Source organism: Meles meles, chromosome 17 (assembly GCF_922984935.1).
Source record: "Meles meles chromosome 17, mMelMel3.1 paternal haplotype, whole genome shotgun sequence".
In the NCBI taxonomy this organism is placed as follows: Eukaryota; Metazoa; Chordata; class Mammalia; order Carnivora; family Mustelidae; genus Meles; species Meles meles.
Window position 1 is genome coordinate 432,428 of NC_060082.1, and position 25,195 is coordinate 457,622.

General features: G+C 45.9%; 1 protein-coding gene across 2 annotated transcripts in view; it reads right to left on the bottom strand.

Moving 5' to 3' along the window:
* Positions 1–25,195, bottom strand: part of NUP210L (nucleoporin 210 like) — a 75,667-nt gene that overhangs the window by 7,041 nt on the left and 43,431 nt on the right. For both annotated transcript variants that reach the window (XM_045982329.1, XM_045982328.1), the window contains exons 18-34: positions 23,559–23,647; positions 23,251–23,355; positions 22,911–23,012; positions 21,873–22,001; positions 21,444–21,571; positions 20,502–20,634; positions 18,886–18,948; positions 18,342–18,521; positions 17,918–17,998; positions 17,707–17,838; positions 14,085–14,243; positions 13,086–13,177; positions 11,288–11,462; positions 10,019–10,194; positions 8,812–9,029; positions 6,521–6,657; positions 1,727–1,853 (exon numbers count right to left, since the gene is read on the bottom strand). In XM_045982329.1, the coding sequence (XP_045838285.1) occupies positions 1,727–1,853; positions 6,521–6,657; positions 8,812–9,029; positions 10,019–10,194; positions 11,288–11,462; positions 13,086–13,177; positions 14,085–14,243; positions 17,707–17,838; positions 17,918–17,998; positions 18,342–18,521; positions 18,886–18,948; positions 20,502–20,634; positions 21,444–21,571; positions 21,873–22,001; positions 22,911–23,012; positions 23,251–23,355; positions 23,559–23,647 (2,226 nt within the window). The remainder of the gene's footprint in view (positions 1–1,726; positions 1,854–6,520; positions 6,658–8,811; positions 9,030–10,018; positions 10,195–11,287; positions 11,463–13,085; positions 13,178–14,084; positions 14,244–17,706; positions 17,839–17,917; positions 17,999–18,341; positions 18,522–18,885; positions 18,949–20,501; positions 20,635–21,443; positions 21,572–21,872; positions 22,002–22,910; positions 23,013–23,250; positions 23,356–23,558; positions 23,648–25,195) is intronic.

The window sequence follows — 25,195 nt, forward strand, 5'->3', positions numbered from 1 at the left end:
AAAGAATGATCTAAGCCCCTTGCTTTTGCTGATGTGTGCATGACTGTGGGGCACTTCCATTATCAATATCAGAGGTGGGTCCTCTTTCAGAAGTTTCCGGAATGCGTCAGTGGGAATGAGACAGATTCAGGGAAACTGGACAGCGATTACAGCTGGGAGGTAGCTTTTCAGTCTAGGAAGTCTGATTTTCCATAACTGATTGCGGTGTGATTCAAATTAGAGATCTCCAGAATATTATAAATGGTGTCTTAAGTAGGAGACACACAGCCATCAAGAAACGGACAGTTTCAATGGGCAGCGTTTGAGATTAAGTAGGAGCTGATGTCCTGTCCAAGATTTTCCCCGGCACAGCTTCTTAATGGCCTCAGTTTGCTGAAGTTCTTTCTCAGCTGCCAGTAGTCAGTCCGGTGACCATTCTCATCTTTTGGAGACTATCAGCAATATCAAAGGAGTTGTGCTTTTAGAAAGATTCTGGGGGCAAAAACTGCGATCTGCGTATCTTAAGGCAGAGAGCAATGTGTGAATGTGTTATACATATTTAATACTTTGTAAAAGAACCTGGAACTTTAAAAAGAAAATATTTATATATACTTAGATTATACTTAGAAAATTAAATAATGTGAAAAGAAAGTAAGTGCTTAAGAACTGAATGACCAAAAGGGCAATTAGACTTAAATTTTATAGACAGTAATATTTTGGACTTCTTGGTTTTGCATGCTCTCTTGCAAAAAAAACAGAATTTGTTCTTTAAAAGAATGAAAGAATTTACATGGACTTTGGAGCGGGCCAGATCTACCAATTCTGCCACTAACTACATGTTACTTGCTCTTAGATTTGATATTTCTCATTTTTAAAATGATGATAATTATTACATAAGATTGTTAAATGAGGGGCACCTGGGTGGCTCAGTCGGTTACGCTTTTTTTTAAAATTTTCTCGTAGACCTTTTTTTTTTTAATATTTTATTTATTTATTTGACAAACGGAGATCACAAGGAGGCAGAGAGGCAGGCGGCAGGGGCGGGGTGGGAAGCAGGCTCCCCGCTGAGCAGAGGGCCTGATGCGGGGCTTGATCCCAGGACCCTGAGATCATGACCTGAGCCGAAGGCAGAGGCATAACCCACTGATCTACCCAGGTGCCCATGTTTATTATTTTTTTTAAAGTAATCTCTATCCCCAATGTGGGGCTGAGATCATGACCCTGAGATCAAGAGTCTCATGCTCCTCTGAGTTGGCCGGCCACCACCTCCCCACCTCTTACTGACAGTAAATTATAGCCCAGTACAGAACAAAAAACACGGTAAATTTGCTGAGCAAATCACAGTTAAAATGTCGCATACTCCAACACTTCTTAAATCTAGGGAAGCTGGAAAAGAATTGGGTCTGAGGCCTTATCCCAAACTTATTAACTATCTGGATGGAGCCTAAGACCATATTTTTACAAAAATTTCATCAGGTAACTTTGAAAATCAGCCATATTTGGAAATCCCTGGTTTAGGCCACCTCTCAGGCAAGGTTATAACTAGAAAACGACAGCGACCAAGTTTAGCCTATATCAAAACCTGGTACTGAGTCATTTTGAGGTCACAACAGTCAATGATTTATTTATTGAAGGTGGAGTCAGTTCTGAAATAAAAGGAAATATGGACTGCTATTGTAAGGGGTACATGAGAAGGAAGACAGGAAGGATGGGAACAATCACCCAGACCTATTAAGAGACGCCTGACCTTTGAGATTCGCACCATTTCCACCAGTGGTGATGAAGAGCTTGAACACAGTTGAATTGGGAGTATTGGTGAGGTAGGTCTTGAGGTCATAACTGAGCGTTAATCTTGATGATGCATTGACCACCACCTGTGAGCAAACCAAAGGAAAATCTGTACCTAATTCTTAGAAAATATTGTTCTCTCCCTCTCTATGCTTTCAACCGAAAGCGCCATCTCACTCAAGGCCCAGGGGCCTTTCTACTTCACATAGTTACGAACCACAAAATCGGTTTACTTTTGAGAAGAAAATAACGTGTTTGGTTTTTTTTCCCCTAAAAGGAGGTCTTTGTCCATTATTCTGTTTGCCATCTTCTCTTTGGATGACCCCTATTAAAATGCCTTCAAAGACAACTGCAACTTTCGTTAGTTTCAATAATCTCAGCCTTTTCTGAAACTTCAAAGTACTTTGTTTCTCTCAGTGTACTTTAATGTTCTGTCTTGTGCTGTAGGGATTTGTATTTTTTTTTTTTTTGGATTTGTATTTTTGTTAAAAATCATTCCTACTTGAATCGAAGTTCTTCAACTGAGAGACTAGTTTATCTTCGTATATCCTGTAATGTGCCTTGTGTTTAAGGCAAGTGCTTCGTGATTACAATGAGAGAAGATGATTATGACGGCCCTCTGCACCCAAATATCTTCAGCTTAAATGTGTGTTATCTTGTCACTGTATCATTATGTCACTATTCTCAACATTCTGTCATTACATTAAATGTATATCATGTCACAACACACAGTCTCCTCAGCGCCACCACGATTTTTTGTTTTTTCAAATACTCAAGAACGCTGAAACCAGTTCGTGACATTAAAAGCTCAGGAAGGGAAGGAGTTTTTTTTTCTTTTTCTTTTTTTTTTTTTTTTAAGATTTTATTTATTTGACAGAGAGATCACAAGTAGGCAGAGAGGCAGGCAGAGAGAGAGAGAGGAGGAAGCAGGCTCCCCGTGGAGCAGAGAGCCCGATGCGGGGCTCGATCCCAGGACCCCGAGATCATGACCTGAGCCGAAGGCAGAGGCTTTAACCCACTGAGCCATCTGTCTCATCCTTGTGTTTCCAGAGTCTGTCACAGGGCTACACAGAAGAGGCCTCCGTGGGTGTCTGCTAGTCAGTGAACTGTTAAGTGAGGATTTTACACAGTACACCACCTAGGGTCATCACACCCTTTTTGACTTCTCTGTAGCCTCTGACAGCAAAGACCACTTCCTCCCTTGTGACCCCCCTCTCTGCTTGCCCAGCACTGAAACCCTTCTCAAGCTCCTCCAGTCGTTGCCTTTGTCCCTAGCCCTCTTATCTGCTCACCGTACAAGTTCTCTTTAGATGTTCTCTAATTTTCCCTTTCTAGCTTTATGAACTTCTGCTGAATCCACCCCGATTTATTCATTGGTCTTCAAGCAACATCTACTTGTATTTGCCTTTGCACATCATTGCCTTTAGTCTAAGATACCTTCTCTTTTGGGGGTGCTTGAGTGGCTCAGTCAGTTATGGCTCAGGTCATGATTTCAGGGTCGTGATCTTGGGGTTGTGAGCCTGAGCCCCAAAACTGCCTCTGCACTTGATGGGGAGTCTGGTTGAGATTCTCTCCCTTCCCCAACTCAATCGTGCTCTCTCTCTAAATAAATCTTTTTTAAAAAGATTTTATTTATTTATTTGAGAGAGAGAGAGAACACAAGCAGGGAGAGTGGCAGGACGGCAGAAAGAAGCAGACTCCCACTGGGCAGGGCGCCTGATGCAGGGCTTGATCCCAGGACCCTGAAATCATAACCTGAACTGAAGGCAGATGCTTACCCGACAGCCAGGCATCCCCCACACACAATATTTGTTGGAAGTTGACATCAAGAATCAGACAGTCCCCAGCTGAACCAGCCAGGCGCGTCTGGACTCTAGGAGCACTTCTCACTTGTCACTTGTAAAGCACTGGTCCGTTATGTTTTAGTTATTTAAATTGTCCACATGTAATTATTTCTATCATCACTAGACTGTGAACTCCTTACGACACGGCACCAGATACCATGTGGGCAAAGATCGGGCAGTTCAATCATCTATAAAATTGGGATAATACTTTGCAGGGTTGTGAAGATTAAGAATGAGAGTTACACTGATGTAAAATCAAAATTTAAAAAAAAACAGATGCAAGATGCCAAGCCCACAGTAGATGTTCAACAAATGATAACTGTTATATTTGGGTAATGAAAAGAGGAACAAACAAGTCCTCTGGGCACTGAGGAGGGAGACCCAGCATGGATTTTAGGGGAAAGAGAAAAGGCTTCATCAAGCCAGTCCATCACTTGTTCGACCATCTCACCTACTAAAGGTCGTTGCTTCCGCAACTCTCCCTACTCCTGCAGCACTCTTCCCTTCTCTGCTAAACACTCCTAAACCATTTTTTCTCCCCTCTCAAAAAATGATCAACCAAACAAAAATTTGACTCCAGTTCTCACAGAGCTGTCTTATGCCCTGAATCCACACGTCCTCTCAATACCCTCGACTTCCGCTCTGGTCATTGCACTGAAGCCACTCCTTCAAGTAACCACTCTGTACTGCGAACCCATCTGTCCTTTCTGTTTTCAGGTTACCTGGCCTATCGATAGTGTTTGACATGGCTGATCCCTCCCTCCCTCCTTGAAATACAGGGACCCCTCCACTTCTCAAAAATTTGCATTAAGCCCCATCACTTATAAGAAAGATATTAGTAAATGGTTTCCCTAAGAAAAATAAATCCAAAGAAGATTTTTGCTTTTACAAAAAAAGGTAAAGGGGCACCTGGGTGGCTCAGTGGGTTAAAGCCTCTGCCTTCGGCTCAGGTCATGATCCTGGGGTCCTGGGATCGAGTCCTGCATCGGGCTCTCTGCTCAGCGGGGAGCCTGCTTCCTCCCCTCTCTGCCTCCTCTCTGCCTGCTTGTGATCTTTGTCAAATAAATAAAATCTTAAAAAAAAAAAAAGGTAAAAAGGGAAAGTAGCGTTCAGCATGTGTTTCGCAGAAGAGTTGGACGCTTAACTGAGGTTCCCCTCAAGTGATGGCAATTCTGTCCTTTTAGTTATTGAGTCAAAAACCTGAAGTCATTTTTTTTAAAAACTTGAAGTCAATGATATAGTATCTGATTACATTACATCATCAGATCACACCTAATCTGCCAGGAAATGCTACCAGCTCTCCCTATAAAGGACACTAGAATCTGACCAACTTCTCATGACCTCCTCTTACCAGACTGGTACCCTTGTGCACCATCCTATCGTACCTGGATCACTGCAAGAATAGCTTCCCAGCTCTTCAACCCTTGGCCCTACTGTCTAGTACCAACCAGTAGCTGCAGTGAGAGAGAGAGATATATATATATATTAAAACCACACACCACCTTGTTTTGTGGGGAGGGGTTGGCACAGTTTTATTTATTTATTTATTTATAAAGATTTTATTTATTTGAGAGAGAGAGAGCATGACCCAGGGCAGAGGGAAAGAGAAAAGCAGACTCCCTGCTGAGCAGGGAACACAACACAGGGCCTCAATCCCAGGACCCTAAAATCATGACCTGAGCCAAAGGCAGATACCCAGCTGACTGAGCCACCCCGGTGCCCCTGGCGTTGTTGTCTTAAAGGTTTATTGGGACGCCTGGATGGCTCAGTCAGTTATGCGTCTGCCTTCAGCTCATGTCACACTCCCAAGGTCCTGGGATTGAGTTCCCCATCAGGATCTGCTTGGCGGGAAGCCTGCTTCTCCCTCTCTCTCTGCCAGCCTCTCTGCCTACTTATGATCTCTGTCAAATAAATAAATAAAATCTTGAAAGAAAAAAAAAAGATCCTGTGCAGGGGGACAGTATACATGTATATGAATATCCTCTAATACCTAATCAAAGTATTAAAAAAAGATTTACTTATTTGAGGGGATAGGGCCAGAGGGAGAGGGAGAATCTCAAGCAGACTCCCTACTGAGCACAGAGCCCGGTGTGGAGCTCAGTCTCATAACCCCGAGATATGACCTGAGCTGAAATGACTGAGCCACCCAGTCACTCCACCACAGTGACATTTTTTTTTTCTTTTTTTTTTTTTAAGATTTTTTTTTTAAATTTATTTATTTGACAGAGAGAGAGATCACAAGAGAGGCAGGCAGAGAGAGAGGAAGGGAAGCAGGCTCTCCACTGAGCAGAGAGCCCGATGTGGGACTCGATCCCAGGACCCCGAGATCATGACCTGAGCTGAAGGCAGCGGCTTAACCCACTGAGCCACCCAGGCGCCCACAGTGACATTTTTTTTTTAAGATTTTATTTATTTGACAGACAGAGATCACAAGTAGGCAGAGAGGCAGGCAGAGAGAGGGGAAGGGTGAAGCAGGCTCCCTGCTGAGCAGAGAGCCCGATGTGGGGCTCCATCCCAGGACCCTGGGATCACGACCTGAGCCGAAGGCAGTGGCTTAAACCACTGAGCCACCCAGGCGCCCCTTAAAAAATTTTTTAAAGATATTATTTATTTCTTTGACAGAGAGAGGGAACACAAATGGGGGAGTGGGAGAGAGAGAAGCAGGTTTCCCACTGAGCAGGAGCCTGATGCGGGGCTCGATCCCAGGACCCTGTGATCGTGACCTGAGCCGAAGGCAGAAGCTTAACTACTGAGCTACCCAGGCGCCTCCTAACCACGTTTAGCTTTGTATTCCAGTTTTCTGGCTGGCTTTATATCTGACATGTCAGTACATATCTTTTCCTCAGAGGTGTATTCTATGTGCATATCCCCAAATATGGAAATAGTCACCCTGGCCTTGTTAGGGTTACCTCTCGATATGTTTTCACCACTCCTGGGACATCATGAAAGACTGTGGCTACTCCCGGACTCCTGGCCACTCCCACTCCAGTGCGGGCATCTGTCTGTAGAATGTTGTCAGCAGAAATCGACCACGTCCCAGGTTCCCCTAGGAAAGGACAAGAGAAAGCACTTGGTTACAACCTGATCTAAATGGAAGGTCGCGCTGACCTTATGCAGACTCTGTATCAGCAGACCATTCAAGCACACAGGTATCTCTTCCTTGGAGGAACATTCAGCTTTGAAGATAACTTTATTTTCAGGTTCCCCTTCATAGACCATCATACCCACAATATAAAACAAGGATTACTCAGAATCACAGAAGGAGCTACTTAGTTGGAGGATCTAACTGTTCTTAGGAAATAGGAAAAACTCTTTTACACACAGGAATCACTCTCTTTCGGCTACTGATCGGCATCAGCAGAAGACTGCAAGAAGGTGACAGCTGGCAAGAAAGAAGGTTTATTTGCTTTGGCTTCAGTCTCAACGTGGCAGAGGAAGGCTACCTGGCGTTGGCGTTAGATTACTGATCCTGGCATTTGGTCCTTTTGCTTCCCATTCAAAGTGGTATAGCTTTAGAAAGTCAGAGTATTCCAGAATGCAAGACAGGACAGTCCTGACAAAATCGAGCAAAAGAGTAAATAAAGTAACGGTGTTGTTGCACTGACAAGAGGGTAACAATCATAAGATTGTAACTCGGGCAGCCCTAAAGCAGGGCTAGCTCAATGGCCCTGGGTTCCATGTTCGTGGTGACTGCTTGCAAATCAGTCCCTACAGGACTGGGGGATCTGACCTGAGCTGAGTGGACTCCCTCTCAGTCAAGCCCTGAATATACAGACTCTGGCCTCACATCGCATCACTGTACCCACGTGGCTCCGCAGTTCCCAGAAGAGGTCACAGAGCCATACAACGCGCCACTAGTCCTACTCGGAGGGAGGATTGGGATGCACACACCCAGGCAGGGCACATAGCTTTGGAATATGCTCTCGGTAATCCCAGAGAACCGATACTCATTTACTAAGCAAAGACTGATGTTCTTGCACTCAGTAGTACTTCTTAGGGCAGAAATGCTTTGTTGATCAAGAGTCTAGTCTAGGGGCGCCTGGGTGGCTCAGTGGGTTGGGCCGCTGCCTTCGGCTCGGGTCATGATCTCAGAGTCCTGGGATCGAGTCCCGCATCGGGCTCTCTGCTCAGCAGGGAGCCTGCTTCCTCCTCTCTCTCTGCCTGCTTGTGATCTTTCTCTGTCAAATAAATAAATAAATAAAAATCTTAAAAAAAAAAAAAAAAAGTCTAGTCTAGCCCAGTACAAGGCCGAACCTTATTATGCTGATGACGTATTTAAGAGTGAGGCCTTCAAATGTCTCTCACAAAACAGTGTACTCACAATTGGTTCCTAGAACTAAAGCCTTACTTCATTTTCCTTCACTTTAGCTCATCCTTTACATTCTTCAACTTACCACTTCCCTCCTTCAGAAGCTGGGAATGGGGGAGAAGACACATACCCGTACCCATACCACCTGTGTAATAATACAGTGAGCTCTGTGACCGGGAGGTGCATGACCGATATTCCTAGAGAGACCCTCAAGATTGTTTTTTTTTTTTTTTTTTTTTTTTTTTTTTTATTTTTTTTTTTAAAGATTTTATTTATTTATTTGACAGAGAGAGAGATCATAAGTAGGCAGAGAGGCAGGCAGAGAGAGTGAGAGGGAAGCAGGCTCCCTGCCGAGCAGAGAACCCGATGTGGGACTTGATCCCAGGACCCTGAGATCATGACCTGAGCCGAAGGCAGCGGTTTAAACCACTGAGCCACCCAGGTGCCCCTCAAGATTGTTTTTTAAAGATTTTATTTTAGGGGGCACCTGAATGTTCAGTTGATCAAACATCCAATTCTTGATTTTGGCTCAGGTCATAATCTCAAGAGTTGTGGGATCAAGCCCCACCCTTAGGCTCTGGGCTTGTGGGGAATCTGCAATGTGATTCTCTCCCTCTGCCGCTGCCCCTCCCCCAACCCCTCCCTCTCTCTCTCTCTCTCAAATAAACAGATCTTTTTTAAAAATATATTTTATTTTTTTAAAATAATCTCTACACCCAACATGGGGCTTAAACCAAAGCTCCAAGATCAAGAGTTGTACACTCTACTGACTGAGCCAGCCAAGTGATCCTGGGCGCTCAGATTTTAAATCATTTTGAAAGAATTATCTAAGGGATGAGTTGCTTTCTCATCCTGTCAGCTGTGAAGTTAAGAAAGGGAAGGTATCCAGACCATTGTGGTTGAGGAGGTGTGTCCTGAAGCAGATGACATCTCCAACAAAGGTGAGCTGGGTGTCTGGTGTGATGGCGTGCTCCACAGCAACCGGGATGTAATCTGCCACACCTGGGTGTCTCCGGTCCCAGACTCCCACAAGTGTCACTCCTGTGTTCACTGCCTGGGCCACATAAGTATAGTTCCTATTCCCTGGCCCAATAAGTAGCAGGTCATCTCTGAAAGGAGATAAAGTAGCAGGTCATTTCTGAATGATCACTGTTAAGCCACAGTTCTGGGGGCAGAGCTCATCACGACATTTTCTGTTCAACAGCTCAAAGGTTCAGAAGGAATTCTACGTGGTGGGCAAGCGACGAGTGGCCAAGGGACAGGTCTATTATATACAGAGTACCCAGTAAGCCCTTTGTTTTTAAATTAAAAATTTGGGGCGCCTGGGTGGCTCAGTGGTTTAAGCCGCTGTCTTCGGCTCAGGTCATGATCTCAGGGTCCTGGGATCGAGTCCCGCATCGGGCTCTCTGCTCGGCAGGGAGCCTGCTTCCCTCTCACTCTCTCTGCCTGCCTCTCTGCCTACTTGTATCTCTCTCTGTCAAATAAATAAATAAAATCTTTAAAAAAAAATAAATTAAAAATTTGTTTTCCAATCAAGTTTTTTTTTTTTTTTTTTTTTTTTTAAAGTAGACTCCACACCCAGCAGGGCTTGAACTCACAGCCCTGAGATCAAGACCTGAGCTGAGATCAAGAGCCGGATGCTCGACTGACAGAGCCGGCCAGACGCCCAAGACAGCTTTTGGATAATACTCCTACCAGCTCCCTATGGAGGCTTCCTTTGAACTAGGGCTTGACAGATTGAAAACACCCTGAAATACTTCTTCATTAAACAACCAGCACCATCTGGTGTTTCCCATCCTAAAGAAAGAAATAAGTATCAGGGGGGCGCCTGGGTGGCTCAGTGGGTTAAAGCCTCTGCCTTCGGCTCAGGTCATGATCTCAGGGTCCTGGGATTGAGCCCTGCATCGGGTTCTCTGCTCAGCGGGGGAGCCTGACTCTCTGCCTAGTTGTGATCTCTGTCAAATAAATAAATAAAATCTTTAAAAAAAAAAAAAAAAGTATCAGGTTCTGAGCTGAGAACATGAGAATTTACTGGATAACCCTAGCCTATCTGCACAGTTTCTCCCCCAACATGGATATCATTCCTTTGACTCCGCACCTGTTCAGAGCCAGATGAAGCTGGGTGTTGTGTGTGTGGAATTTCTCTCCGATGCTGTTGTAGAACTGGACAACGAAGGTGAGAGACATGCCCACAGGGAACGCCGGCAGAGCCCTCCCCCGGGCGGCGTACAGCCTGGGTTGGCTGCTCATCCGCAGGTACGTCACGGGCGCCACCTGTGGGAGCAGGGCCGCTGGAGAGGAGCTGCGAGAGATTCTGGAGGCCACAGGCCACGGTGAAAACGGTTCTTCTTTCACAGGAAACAGCTCCTCATAAGGGATGTCTTAAGTCAGAGTTGAATAAGAAATACAACAGTACAGGAAATGGCCCCTTAAGTATTAAGGCTGAGAGAATGTGGAGAGAAGTTGGAACTTTCTTTTTAAGATTTTATTTATTTACTTGAGAGAGAGAGAGAGTGCACACAGACAAGCAGGGGGAGGGACAGAAGGAGAGACAGAGAATTTTTTTTTTTTGAGATTTTATTTATTGGGGCACCTGGGTGGCTCCGTCATTAAGCATCTCCCTTTAGCTCAGGTCATGATCCCAGAGTCCTGGGATCAAGCCCCACATCGGGCTCCCTGCTTGGCAGGAAGCCTGCTTCTCCCTCTCCCACTCCCCCTGCTTGTGTTCCCTCTCTCACTGTCAAATAAATAAAATCTTTTCAAAACATTTATTTATTTGAAAGAGAGAGCACGCAGAGAGAGAGAATGAGAGGGAGAAGCAGGCTCCCCACCGAGCAGAGAGCCCGATGTGGGTCTCCATCCCAGGACCCTGGGATCATGACCTGAGCCGACGGCAGATGCTTAACCCACTGAGCCCCCCAGGCAACCCGTGGAGAGAGAATCTCAAGCAGACTCCATCCCCAGCATGGAGCCTGACACAGGGTTCGGTCTTACAACCCTGAGATCATGACCTGAGCCAAAACCAAGAGCTGGATGCTTAACTGAATGTGCCACCCAGGCACTCTATGTTAGACTAAATCTTTAAATTCCAGTAACAAAGCCTACTTTTGGTGGCAATAGTCCTACCTTTCCCCATGCCCTTTTGCCAGCACTGCTCGGAGGTGTACCAATTTGAGGCTGATCCCCCCTATAACCAGGGCTCTAAAGGCCCCTTTTAACTTGATGGCTTATATCCATGTCAAGACTGTCCTCTATCTTACAGTGCGTTCTGACTTCCAGGGAAGTTCCTAGTTCTTAAATCAGGAAATCTGCCTCTTCAGGCCATGGTAGTCCTTTGATTTTTTCTTGAGCAAATCCCTGAACTCACCTGAACTCCAGTTATGGTTGTCTGATTGACTCCAGAAGGTTCCACGGACGTGACTTCCAGCACAGCACTGCCCGCGATGGCACCAGCTTTCAGGAGCCCCTCCCCGTCCGCCTCGATGACGGCTGAATTAGGGAGACACTGGAGAACGCGGGAACTCACAAAGGCGGCCCCTTCCCTAGGGAACAAATGGAACAGGTGCCATCTCTTGGGGGCTCTGACCAGAGAGAGAGGAGGCGGGCGGGGTTGCTGTTAGAGGTGTACTTGCCATTCTCCATATCAGCGCTTATTTCTTCCTCAAGTAAAAGTCTTCGTTTGGATTATGCCTGTCTCTCTAAAAACCACATCCTACTACATATTTATCATTAAAATCATTCAGCTAGGGGCTCCTGGGTGGCCCAGTCAGTTAAGCATCTGCCTTCCGTTCAGGTCATGATGCCAGGGGTCCTGGGATCGAGCCCCGCATCGGGCTCTCTGCTCAGTGGGGAGTTTGTTTCTCCTCCGTCTGTCCCTCCACCCTCACTCGTGTTCTCTCTCCCTGCTCTCTCTCTCAAATAAATAAAATCTCTAAAATATAATAAAAATAAATTTAAAATTCAGCTAAAAGGATTAAAACAGATATTCAAATAAATAGTTCTCTGTGATTACTCATAGTAGCGTAATATTCACAAGAGCCAAAGATAAAAACAACCCAAATGTCCAACAACAGATGAATGGATAAACTATGTTATATCCATACCGCAGAATATGATTTAAAAATTAAAAGGAAAGAAATAGGGGCACCTGGGTGGCTCAGTCTTGGGCGGCTGCCTTTGGCTCGGGTCATGGTCCCAGGGTCTTGGGATCGAGTCCCGCGTTGGGCTCCCTGCTTGATGGGAGGCCTGTTTCTCCCTCTCCCACTCCCCCTGCTTGTATTCCCTCTCTCACTGTGTCTCTGTGGGTCAAATAAATAAAATCTTTAAAAAAAAATAAAAGGAATGAAATAGGGGCACTGGGTGGCTCAGGTCATGATCTCAGGGTTCTGGGATCGAGCCCCATGTCAGGCTCCATACTAAGCGGGGAGTCTGCTTCTCTCTCTCCCTCTGCCCCTCCCCATACTCATGCTTGCTCTCCCTCCCTGTCTCTCAAATAAATAGGTTAGCGTGACTGCGGACGGGCAGGGTCCCCTTTGGTGGTGATGGAGATGTCCTGGAGCTAGACAGGGATGAGGGCTGCACAATACTGTGATGCACGAAATGCCGCGAAACCGTCCACCTAACATGGTCAGTCGGGGCACCTGGGGGGCTCAGTGGGTTAAGCCGCTGCCTTCGGCTCAGGTCGTGATCTCGGGGTCCTGGGATCGAGTCCCACATCAGGCTTCTTGGTCAGTGGTTATCTTGCTTCTCCCTCTCCCTGCTGCCCCTCCCCTTGCTTGTGCTCTCCCATTCTAAAATCTTTATTTTTTTTTAAGATTTTATTTATTTATTTGACAGACAGAGATAGCAGGCAGAGAGGCAGGCTGAGAGGGAGGGGGAAGCAGGCTTCCCGCTGAGCAGAGAGCCCAACGTGGGGCTCGATCTCAGGACCTGAGACCATGACCCGAGCCAAAGTCAGAGGCTTAACCCACTGAGCCCCCCAGGCGCCCCACCTCTCTAAAGTCTTAAAAGAAATTTTTTTAAATGGTTAATTTTATGTAACATGAATTTCACTTCAGCTAAAAAATCTTATTCATGGATTAGAAAAATCACCTAGAAGGCAAGAGTTCTTTCCATGTTCCTAACGGTAAGGTTGGAACCCGGCCTGCCCTTCCCTAATTCCTCACCTGTTGGTGTGGAGTCTGAGCTGGGAATTCATGGACATCAGAATTTGCTTAGGCTGGCACTCCGGAAAGAACAGTTGGAGTTTCTCAAACACCTAAAGTGGAAAATAATGTCTTCCGCATTTCTGGAACAGACAAAACTATAACCTTTGTTCACATATGAACTACAAATCAACACCTACGTCACTTTAGCTTGGCCTGAGGACCCACAACACTCTTTTTCAAGTGAGCCTGACACTTAAAACCTGCCTCGGTGTTCTAGAACACAAATCTAATATTAGCCCCGCTCCTGATGAAGCCACACGGACTGACCACATCCTCTGTACCGCTTAGATATTAGGTATAAAATCATTTTGAAATTTCTACCTTTAACTCTGGCTACCTGAAAAGAGATTTGAGAACAAAACCTACAATAAATTAGGAAGAAACATTATTCAGGTTTTCTACTTCCTAGTAAAATGCACTTTCCTCTACCCCTCACTGAACCAGAGAAACAGAACCAAAATAAAGGAGAAGAAGAGAAAAAGGAAAAAGATCCTAAAGTCAGAGGCAGAGAAACTTATTTGCCCCCACAGATGATCACTTTTGAACACTGGAAACAATCGGGCCAGTTAGCTTTCAGCCTGAGAACACCTGTAGAAGCCAACCATCCAGGCTTTTCCACCCTCCTGGAAGTTAGGGTTAGATCCCCTACATGGACGGCATCACAATATCTGTGTTAGGCAGAGCAGCTCGGAAATGAGTCCCTCTTTATTCTGCTTTCGTATCCTGTGTTTATTGTGTGGGGAGGTGAGGGGAGTGCGTGTTCTTAATTTCTGATATCAGTACTTACACAGATGCAATTAGGAAGAATGACAAAGCTCTAGAAACTATGAGCCTGTACTAGGGCTCCCTCTAGCACTTTCTCTACCTCTATCCAGACCAATCTCCGCATGGATGATAAGAGAACATAACTTTCTTCTCTTTGATATGTAAAAACAAAATTTAGGTTTGGGACCTTACCAGAATCTGAACTTCATCAGACAATTCTAATAAATTCCCCTCAAGCTGCCCAGAGGAACTGTTCATACAGCGGACAGTGACTTTGATACTGGTCCGACCAGCTGCTTTTGTATGGACAACCATGGCAAAGTTATTTTCTACCGGGAGCTGTAGGAAAACCTGGAAAACAGTCAGGAATGGATTAAGAAATATTCATTAATCATCACTGTGCTCGGGGCGCCTGGGTGGCTCAGTGGGTTAAAGCCTCTGCCTTCGGCTCTGGTCATGATCCCAGGGTCCTGGATCGAGCCCCACATCAGGCTCTCTGCTCAGCAGGGAGCCTGCTCTGCCTGCCTCTCTGCCTGCCTGTGATCTCTGTCTGTCGAATAAATAAAGTCTTAAAAAAAAAAAAAAAAGAACTAGAGCACCAGGGACTGTTCTCACGGTCACTTCTCTTCACCCCCAGCAACGGTCACCCCTAAAGTGAACTCCATGTATAGCGCTCAACTAATTCTGGCAAGCCTCTCTGAGAGTCTCATGTTATTTTTTTTAAGTCTTTTTTTAAAAGTTTTTTTTTATTTATTTGACAGACAGAGATCACAAGTAGGCAGAGAGGCAGGCAGAGAGAGAGGAGGAAGCAGGCTCCCTGCTGAGCAGAGAGCCCGATGCGGGGCTCAATCCCAGGACCCTGAGACCATGACCTGAGCCGAAGGCAGAGACTTTAACCCACTGAGCCACACAGGTTTCCTGCATCTCATGTTATCTTGAAGAATGAAAGTGAAGGCGGCGTTTCTAAAATGGCCTTAGATAGGAGAACTGAAGCCGGGAGGAGTGAGACAATCTACCCTGGAGTTCAGGGTGGCGCCAGGGAAGGCAGTGCTATTTCAGGACTATGCTCACCCCGTGGACCGTCTCCCTATGCTTCCCCACCACTGTGGCCCAGACTGGATAAGGCCATGGGGAAGGCAGGGCCAACAGTAAGACAGGTATTGGAGGAGACACCTGCCCACCTTTGGGGCACCCATTTCAAGTCCTCTTTCTCCTGCCTTTTTGCTGTCCAGAGCCCTCTAGACCTTTCTTGCACTTTTTTTTTTTTTAAAGATTTTATTTATTTATTTGACAGACAGAGATCACAAGTAGGCAGAGAGAGAGGAGAAAGCAGGCTCCCCACTGAGCAGAGAGCCCGATGTGGGGCTCGATCCCAGGACCCTGGGATCATGACCCGAGCCGAAGGCAGAGGTTTTAACCCACTGAGCCACCCAGGTGCCCCCCTTTCTTGCACTCTTGACTCACAGAGTCCCAACTTCCAAAATCCTCCCCTACAGAAAACTTCCCATTTCCGTGATGTAGATCTCTGGAACGGTCCTACACTAAAGAACCCGTGCTTTGTAATCTGTTTGACCCGAGTGAATCTGAGCGCTGACACCTCCGCTCGGGAGAGCTCCTGAGGGGCCACCTTAGCTCGCCCTGCAGGATCTGAGGCAGGGGGAGAAACTGCGTGGGGCTCTCAGTCACTTTCCCTGGAGACGAAAGTCAGGTTTTCGATAAAGCTAGACAAAGGGAGAAGTAGAACACGTGCTAAAGGCCTATGCCGTCCCCTCTTTTCGCACAACGTCTACTTGCTAGTCAAGAAGAGCTGAATCCCTGTGGCGGAACTTTGCCACACCAGGTACAGTTCCATCTCTCCTCAGTTCTGAGCATAAGCAGGCTCGGGGGAGCCCCCGGGAGACAGAAGACCCAAACAGCAGAGTTTCCCTAGACCACAGATCTAGGACGTTTTAGAAGGATTACAAATAGATTTTGTAACTTTTTTTCAGACTTCTCTTTTCTTTCTGGTGGCTCCAGAAACACCGTATTAATTCTAGCTCCTGCAACCTCTCTGTTCTCTTCCAAGATCTACCTCTAATTCTTAGTTCTTCTGGGCACTGAGTCGTGACCTACTGGGTAACTTGGCTCCACGTTCCTTCTTCTAAGGATCTGCCACTGTCCCCAGATGACCTTGGGTGGGTTCTCCCAAACTGCTGATCCGGTGACCATATTGTAAACTAGGTAAGTTAGCCTGTAGCATCCACTTCTTTTTTTTTTCCCTTTCCTTTTCTTTCTCTCTCTTTCCTTCTGTCCTCCCACGCTCCCTCTTTTCTTTTCTTTTTTAAAGGTTTTATTTATTTATTTGACAGAGATCGCAAGTATGCAGAGAGATCCACAGAGAGAGAGGAGGAAGCAGGCTCCCTGCTGAGCAGAGAGCCCCATGCAGGGCTCGATCCCAGGACCCTGGGATCATGACCTGAGCTGAAGGCAAAGGCTTAACCCGCTGAGCCACCCAGGCGCCCCTTTTCTTTTCTTTCTTTCCTTCCTTTCTTTCTTTTGTTCTTTGTCTTTCTTTCTTCTCCTTTCCTTCTTTCTTATCTTTTCCAGGTTTCTGAGTAAGGCTTAAAGCTGTGTGCATCAAGGTGTCAGAGCTCTCTGCACTCACCACAGAGCACAGGCTCACTCAGCTCTGGGCCACCACAGTAAAGCAAATGTTGCAATAAAGTGAAACAAATGAATTTTCTGGTTTTACAGTGCACATAAAAGTTATGTTTACACTTAACTGCTAGTCTCTTAGGTATGCAATAAACAGCATTATGTCTACAACAGTGTACATATCTTAATTAAAAATATTTTATTGAGGTGCCAGGGTGGCTCAGTGGGTTAAGCCGCTGCCTTCAGCTCGGGTCATGATCTCAGGGTCCTGGGATCAAGGCCTGCATCGGGCTCCCTGCTCCACGGGGAGCCTGCTTCCTCTTCTCTCTCTGCCTGCCTCTCTGCCTACTTGTGATCTGTCAAATAAATAAAACCTTACAAAAAATATTTTACTCCCGGGGTGCCTGGGTGGCTCAGTCGTTAAGCGTCTGCCTTTGGCTCAGGTCATGACCCCAGGGTCCTGGGATGGAGCCCCACATCGGGCTCCCTGCTCCATGGGAAGCCTGCTTCTCCCTCTCCCACTCCCCCTGCTTGTGTTCCCTCTCTTGCTCGCTCTCTGTTAAAATAAATAAATCAAATCTTAAAAAAAATTACTTCGTTGCTAAAAAATGCTAACCATCATCGGAGCTTTCAGTGAATCATACTCACTGATCGATCACAGATCCCCATAACAAATAAGATAATAATGGAAAAGTTTGAAATATTGTGAAAATTACCAAAATGTGACACAGAGGTACAGAGTGAGCAAATGCTGTCAGAAAAAACGGCACCAATAGACTTGTGGTTGCTACAAAGCTTCCGTTTGTAAAAACTTGCAGGATCTGTGGAGCACAACGAAGCAAAGCCCAGTTCCGTTTAGCCTGTGCACACACCGTGTATTCATGACGTGTTACTGCTCATGGAACACAGTCAAGTGCTCACAAATACAATATTACAGGAAACATTTTTTGGAGAACTCATTCTAGCAAAGTATACTAAAAATTACATAGGATTATCTGAGTACTCCAGTTGAACTCTTCATATGATTTATAGGTTTCTAGAGTTCAGAGAACAAGGGGAAAAGGAGATAAATAGTAATACTGTGTAGCTTAGAAAGTGAAATCAGTCTCAAACTTGATGAAATAAGGTGAATTTACTATCAATGTCCCAGAGATGATATAATAAAGAGATACATTCGTACCTCCGAATGCCTGGGTACTAGATCCAATACGTCCCTTTTGCTCATGGACCAATGGAATGTGAGTCCAGGGTTGGCATTGCTGAAGGAGAAAGGGGTCTGGGTACTGGTCACCCCCATGACATAAACCGGCATCTGAAAGGAAGAGGTGCGTGCTGTATGTCCTGCCCCGCTGGTACTGCCGGCGTGCGGAGAACAGAGGCGCCATACCGACCTCAGTCGCCGTGATGAGTCGAGTGGCGGCTGCAAGGACCCTCACGGCCCGGAGCTGGACCACTTCAACGTGCACTTCATCCTGCGCCACGGGGAGAAGCAAGCGCAGGCTGAGAGGGAGTGTGTGCGGGGCAGAGGACCCTTACACTGACTAGCCCGTTGCTGTCTGGGGCATTCAGCAAAACATGCCAGTAGATGTGTTTGGTCTCGTTCCCTAAACAGTTCCTGAAGACAGGGACTAGGTCTCATACCAGCGCCAATACTGCGGGGGGTCTTCACTGAAGACCACATATTTCCCGTGCTTGGTTAAGAGAACGCCAGGTAAGGGACTCAAAGGGTTTTTCTGAGCTACTGACACCCTCCCTCCTCACCCCACATGTCCCGAGTTGGTTCCCAGACAGAGAAGTGGAAGCAGAGCAAAGAACCTGAGAAAACACAATGACTTTGCCAGTGTCTTCATTTACTGTCTGGATGGTGCCTCGGACCACAGCTGTGCCGACGCCCTTCCCCGTGACTTGGCCCCGCCTATTCACAACAGCCACAGTCTGGTTACTGCTAGAGAAGTGAATGATAGATTGGGGCTGGGGGCCACCTTCAGACATTACCTAGAATTGAAACATGCAAGCGAATGGCTGGAACATGGGGAGAAATCCCATCTCTTTTCCCAACATTTTGTCCAAGCAATTCAACCTCTTACTCCCCGCCACTCCCCAACGGACAAATCCCACATCGACTCATATGTACAAGAAACCAAGTGCCACATATGATCTTTGTGTTCCCAGAGGTGGGTTCTACCCTGTTCGTTAGGGGACGCGAAAGTACTAATTTTCTTCTTCATCAGGTCCTGCTGTACTTGGCAGGAGTAGACAAGAGGAGGCCAGTAGGAAGAAGGGCACACAGACACGTGGAGGGCAGGGCAGAGCAGGGTGAGGAGAAAGGGTTAATCCTATTTCCTGACTTTGAGATCACCTGCATCATGTTAGCTGGGATCAGTGTCATTTTCGCTGGAACAAGTCTGAAGGGAGGAAACACCTTGAAGGAAAAGACCAAAAAGATAACAGGGACAGATTAGAATCAATTTCATAATAAATGATCATGCAGCTTATTCTAAGGGGAAAAAATCCTATACACAGACATGTATTTTACTCTATTCATAAATATAAATTTTATTTATAATAGCAAAAAGTAAATGAGAATGCTTAAAAAATTTTATGTCCACTCACTGGAATAAAAGTGGTCATTTTTAAAAAGATTTTATTTATTTACTTTTTTAAAATTTTTTTTATTTTTTTATTTTGTTTTTTTTTTAAAGATTTTATTTATTTATTTGACAGACAGAAATTACAAGTAGGCAGAGAGGCAGGCAGAGAGAGAGAGGAGGAACAGGCTCCCCGCTGAACAGAGAGCCCGACGCAGGGCTCGATCCCAGGACCCTGGGATCACGACCTGAGCTGAAGGCAGAGGCTTTAACCCACCGAGCCACCCAGGTGCCCCTATTTACTTTTTTTTTTTTTCCCTATTTACTTTTTTTTAAAAAAAGATTTTATTTATTTGACAGACAGAGATTACGAGCAGGCAGAGAGAGAAGAAGCAGAGAGCCCAATGGGGGGCTTGATCCCAGGACCCTGAGATCATAACCTGAGCTGAAGGCAGAGGCTTAACCACTGAGCCACCCAGGCACCCCTTTATTTATTTACGTGAGAGAGAGTGGATGGAGAGCACAGAGGAGAGTGAGAGGGAGAAGCAGACTCCCCACTGCACAGAGACACCCCCCTCCATGGGACTTGATCCTGAGATCATGACCTGAGCCAAAGTCAGATGTTTAACTGACTAAGCCACCAGGTGCCCTAAAAGTGGTCATTACAGTTATGTTTATAATTATCTTTCTTTTTTACTTTTTCTCCAACATATATAAAAGTAGAGAGAGCAGTATAATAACTCTCAGGTACAGATACCTATTACCCAGCTTCAATAATTGCCAACACGTGGTCAACAATGAGTTTTTTGTTTTTTTTTTAAAGATTTTATTTATTTATTTGACAGAGAGAGATCACAAGTAGATAGAGAGGCAGGCAGAGAGAGTGAGAGGGAAGCAGGCTCCCCGCTGAGCAGAGAGCCCGATGCGGGACTCGATCCCAGGACCCCGAGATCATGACCTGAGCCGAAGGCAGCGGCTTAACCCGCTGAGCCACCCAGGCGCCCAACAATGAGCTTTTAATGACATAAAAAATACTTTTGATAAAGGATTAAGACGAAAAAAGCAGTATGATTCATCTATGTTAAATAAGCATGAGGAAGAAGTGAAGGGTTATTAATCACGAACAGTTGCCTCTATGTAGTGGAATTATAGGTGATTTTCGCTCTGCATCTTTATTATTTCTTTTGCTTTCAAATTTTCTACAAGAAGTATATTACTTTTATACAGAAAAACAAAAGCCTAAAACATATTATGTATTGTTTCAAGAGTTAAGACAACTATCATTTTACTGAGTCAAATAATTTTTAACTTGTGCAAACTAAACAGAAAAAGACGAATCAAGCTAAAGAAGATGCGGTACTAACTGTGGATGAGATCCTTTCCTTACCTCAATGTGGCGGGGAGCTGATGTGAATTTCCTCCCCATCTTGTCCCTGGCAATAGCCACAAGTGTGGTTTGCCCAACAGAAACAGCTCGAAGTATATAATTTTCAGAGAATTCATCCTGTTCCTCCATTAGCCTGGAAAGACATGTGTGTTTGTCAGTAGGAAAGACTTGATGTTGGGACACGTGAGTGGTTGGCAGTTGAGCGTCCAGCTGTTGGTTTTGGCTTGGGTCCTGGTCTTAGAGCCGGGGGATGGAGCCCCTTGCCGAGCCCTGCACAGAGTCTGCTAGTCCCATCCCCTTCCTCTAAGCCCCCTCCCAAAATGAATAAATAAAATCCTTTAAAAAAAAAAAAGATTTTATTTTAAGAGTAGCCAGTTATGCTTCTTTCTAAGATGTCTAACATTTTCTGCTCTTTAAACTCTAGCTAAAGGGAACTGCCAGAAAATAAATTTCCAGAGTCAAGACAAAGTTCATGGCAATGGCAGGAAGCTCCTGAAGGCTGAGTGTTTGTTCTAAGGTCCCAAAGGAACAAGGGCAACAAAAACATAAACATAAACATAAAACATAAACGAAACCGGAAATACTCAAGCAACTTGGCGTTCTGGGTCCCCCTTCTGCAGAGGGGAACACCAGCACCTCTGTCTCTAGATAGAGTTTCGAAGGTCCTCCATGCTGAGGCACCCCAGACGGTACCATCCAAGGAGAGTTCCATAAAACGGAAATATTCACAAGACACGAGGGTTTGTCCCGAAACAGCACATCTCAGGGTGTGGGGGGGAACCTCGTAGAGGCCGGAAGATGGGGGACAGTACAGGCTGAAGGGCAAGGCTGCAGAAAAGGAAAGACCAGGACGACGTGAAGTCATGCAGGGAGAGCAGACACCGGCTGCCCAGCAGGGGAGCAGGAGTGCTGAGGCGGCCCTCAGGGCAGCGCGACACTCACGTCAGCGCGACGACGGCAGAAGCCAGCTGCAGTTTGAGCCCCATGTTTCTGAAGTATTTGTTGCGGAATGGGCGTTTGGAAGAGCCAAGAACCCTCACAGTCACTAACACAGTTTTACCTATTTCAACCTGGTAGTAAAAGAGAAAAATAATTTTAGTGAAAGTATTTCACTAACTCTTTCAGGGCGACAGACTATTTTGTTTGTGCTGAGTGCTCCCGGCCAGCCCTTTACCAAATAACCCTGCTCAGCACGCGCTAGGCTGTCCGCTCTGCGGTGCTCGCTTCGCCGGTGATGCTGGAATGTTGGTCTTCAAGGACAGCATTTCTGCTCCCATCACTGAAGGCTGCTGTGCGCCCGCAGACCACACCCCCCCACTGCGGGTGAGGCTACAGAGCGCGAATGAGGCCGGCTCCTCTGAAGCCTCTCACCTTATCAATCAGATCGAGCTCCAGCTCCTGAATGTCTGACACCCTGAGGTAGGCCACTGCCGGACCTAGGAAAGCCAAGCACAGATCGTAGACCTCCAAGGTGAGAAATCCAGGGTGTACCGGAACTAACTAGAAGGAAGAAGATGGCAGCTGGGTAAGAAAGGACACGTGCTCCAAACACCATCAAAGCAGCTGTTCTCATTCAAAGCACAAAACACAACAACTTACTTCCTTTGTGATGGGAACTGAGAGGTCACAGCACATGGGGCAGGCACAGCACAATCTGCCCCTTAACAAACACTAACCATAAGGAGCAAGGGGTAAGCTGGCTGATTTCCAGTGGAATCCAGCGTACATATCCAGCTTTCTTGATTATGAGCAGGGAAGGGACTCATGGGTATGCTGAAGCCACCAGTGGGGGAGGAAGCATGAGAAGAACCTGTTTCTGTCAAGGGCTGCAGATCCTGCCCGGCACAGCGGGTCCTTCCACACCCTGACCCACTGCTGCAATCCCCCCCTCAACAGTATGACGGAGGAGTTTTAAATTCCTCTGAGCTCTTAGAAGGAAGGGAAATATATACATATGTTAATATAAGCTACTGTTTTTATTACTAAACGTCAACTAAGAGCAAATCCCTTGGCATGATGACTGCAAAGATAGTTTAATGTATCGAGTCGTCACACCCTGGCTAGAAACAGCCTACACTCAGGTTATGAAGTCAACAGTACAACTAATTGTCCACACAGTTCTTGCTTTGAAATGTGTGGAAATAAACCCTCTTTTCATGGAAATCTTACAATTAGATGTCTTCTACACCGTCTCGGTTCAATGAGAAACAAAAATTGCCCAGCTAGTTGAAGAAAAAAAAAAAAAAAGCTTGTTTTGGGTTTGGGTTGGAGAATCTAAGAAGGTTAAAAAATGAGGCAAATGTTACTTTTGTAACCAGTCTGAGACACACAGTGGAATTTTTCCAATCATTCTTGTAAGGATGAACTTTGACCTGAGACTGTCAACCTGGGACTATCTCTAGACCTCACCTGGATGGAACTTTCTGCTTCCATGTAAGTGATGGTGACAATGTCCTGCTCACTGCTGTTGACTAGAAAATAACCAGATCCTTCCACAAGGCTAAATATCTCCTAGGGAAAGATGAGAGAGACAACACTCCATTCTCTTTGGGCCAAAGACAAACCAAGATTATCACAGTATTACTACCAAGGGTGCTGCACCTAATTTTTACGCATGGGTTACATAAACTTATCCGGGGTTCTCAACGCGTAACTTAGCTTGTTTTTATTGCCATACTGTTCATCTCAGTCACCTCACACTCTTCCCCTCCCACGGGATCCCATTTGGCTCCACCCCTCCAACTCTCACCTTCACATCAGGGTGGTCATAGATGGTGGCGTTCTCAGGCAGTACGGTCACATCGTCCACCAGGAGCAGCTCCACAGCTGCTGATCTGGGCAAGCTGGAAAGTTTCTAGAAATGCACAACCGCCACAAAGGTGAGTATAAACTTTTAACGCCTCAGCTGAGAGAAGATTCCAGAGTTCTTTCATGCAACACAGGTAACAGAATCAGAGAGGTGCACAGTCCTCAGATTTACATTAGTTGCAAGTGATTTTTGTTCTTTTTTTAGTTAGAAATGAAGAGCCTGAAGTTTCAGTGATTCCTATTTCTTACCTCTGGACTTTTCTTCTCTGAGTAGCCCACAAAACTGACTCCGATGAGTACAGTCCCTTTTAACTGATGTACTTTAAGGACCTGATGACCTGGAGACATATGAGAAACAGTAACATGTAGACTACAAAAGTGTCTCCAGAAAACCAAATTCTGCCCTATTTTTTTCCAAATGATATTCTACTGCAGGAAGAAAAAAAAAATACTTTGTGGGGAAACACAAGAAAGAGAAAACTGAATTTTTGTGTTGATTGCTACTTTTTTTTTTTTAATATTTATTTGACAGAGAGAAATCACAACTAGTCAGAGACGCAGGCAGAGAGAGAGGAGGAAGCAGGCTCCCTGTGGAGCAGAGAGCCTGATGCGGGGCTCAATCCCAGGACCCTGGGATCATGACCTGAGCCGAAGGGCAGAGGCTTTAACCCACCGAGCCACCCAGGCGCCCCGATTGCTATTTTTTTTTAAAGATTTTATTTCTTTATTTGACAGACAGAGATCACAAGTAGGCAGAGAGGCAGGCAGAGGGAGAAAGAGAAGCAGGCTCCCTGCTGAGCGGAGAGCCCGATGTGGGGCTCGATCCCAGGACTCTGGGATCATGACCTTAGCTGAAGGCAGAGGCTTAACCCACTGAGCCACCCAGGCGCCCCGATTGCTATTATTTTTTTTAAAGATTTTATTTATTTGACAAGAGAGATCACAAGTAGGCAGAGAGGCAGGCAGAGGTTGTGGGGGCGGGGGAAGAGCAGGCTCCCTGCTGAGCAGAGAGCCGGATGCGGAGCTCAATCCCAGGACCTGGAGATCAAGACCAGAGGCAAAGTCAGAGGCTTAACCCACTGAGCCACCCGGGTGTCCCACCCATTTCTTTTTTATTTTTTTTTTTTTTTTTTTTTTTTTTTTTTTTTTAATATTTTATTTATTTGACAGAGAGAGAGAAGTCACAAGTAGTCAGAGAGGCAGGCAGAGAGAGAGGGAGAAACAGGCTCCTCACTGAACCGAGAGCCCGATGCGGGGCTCGATCCCAGGACCCTGAGATCATGACCTGAGCCGAAGGCAGAGGCTTAAACCACTGAGCCACCCAGGCGCCCCCCATTTCTTTTTTAAATGAGGGTTTGGGCTAAGCAAAGTCTAAAATTCTTTCCAACTCTAATGGTCTGTGGGTCCAAACACAGACTGACAACCGTGTATGGAGAAATTTTTTAGTTTAAAAATTGGAGTGAAGGGGCACCTGGGTGGCTCAGTCCATTAAACGTCTGCCTCCAGCTCAGGTCATGATACCAGGATCCTGGGATCAAGTCCCACATCAGGCTCCCTGCTTAGCAGGGATCCTGCTTCTCTCCCTCACCCTCTGCCTGCTGCTCCCCCTTCTTGTGCTCTCTCCCTCTGTCAAATAAATATAGTAAAATCTTTTAACAAAAAAAATTAAAAAAAAAAAAAGGAGAGGGAGAAGCAGGCTCCCCGCTGAGCAGGAAGCTGGATGTGGGGCAGACACTTAACCAACTGAGCCACCCAGGCGCCCCTCAGCTCGGCCACTTTAAACAACTAATCCTCATTACAGCAACTCAAACTCCTTCAACTAGTATTTGAAACTTTCTGTAATCTGACTCTGTTTTACCTATTCATTCTTTTTTTTTCTTTCTTTT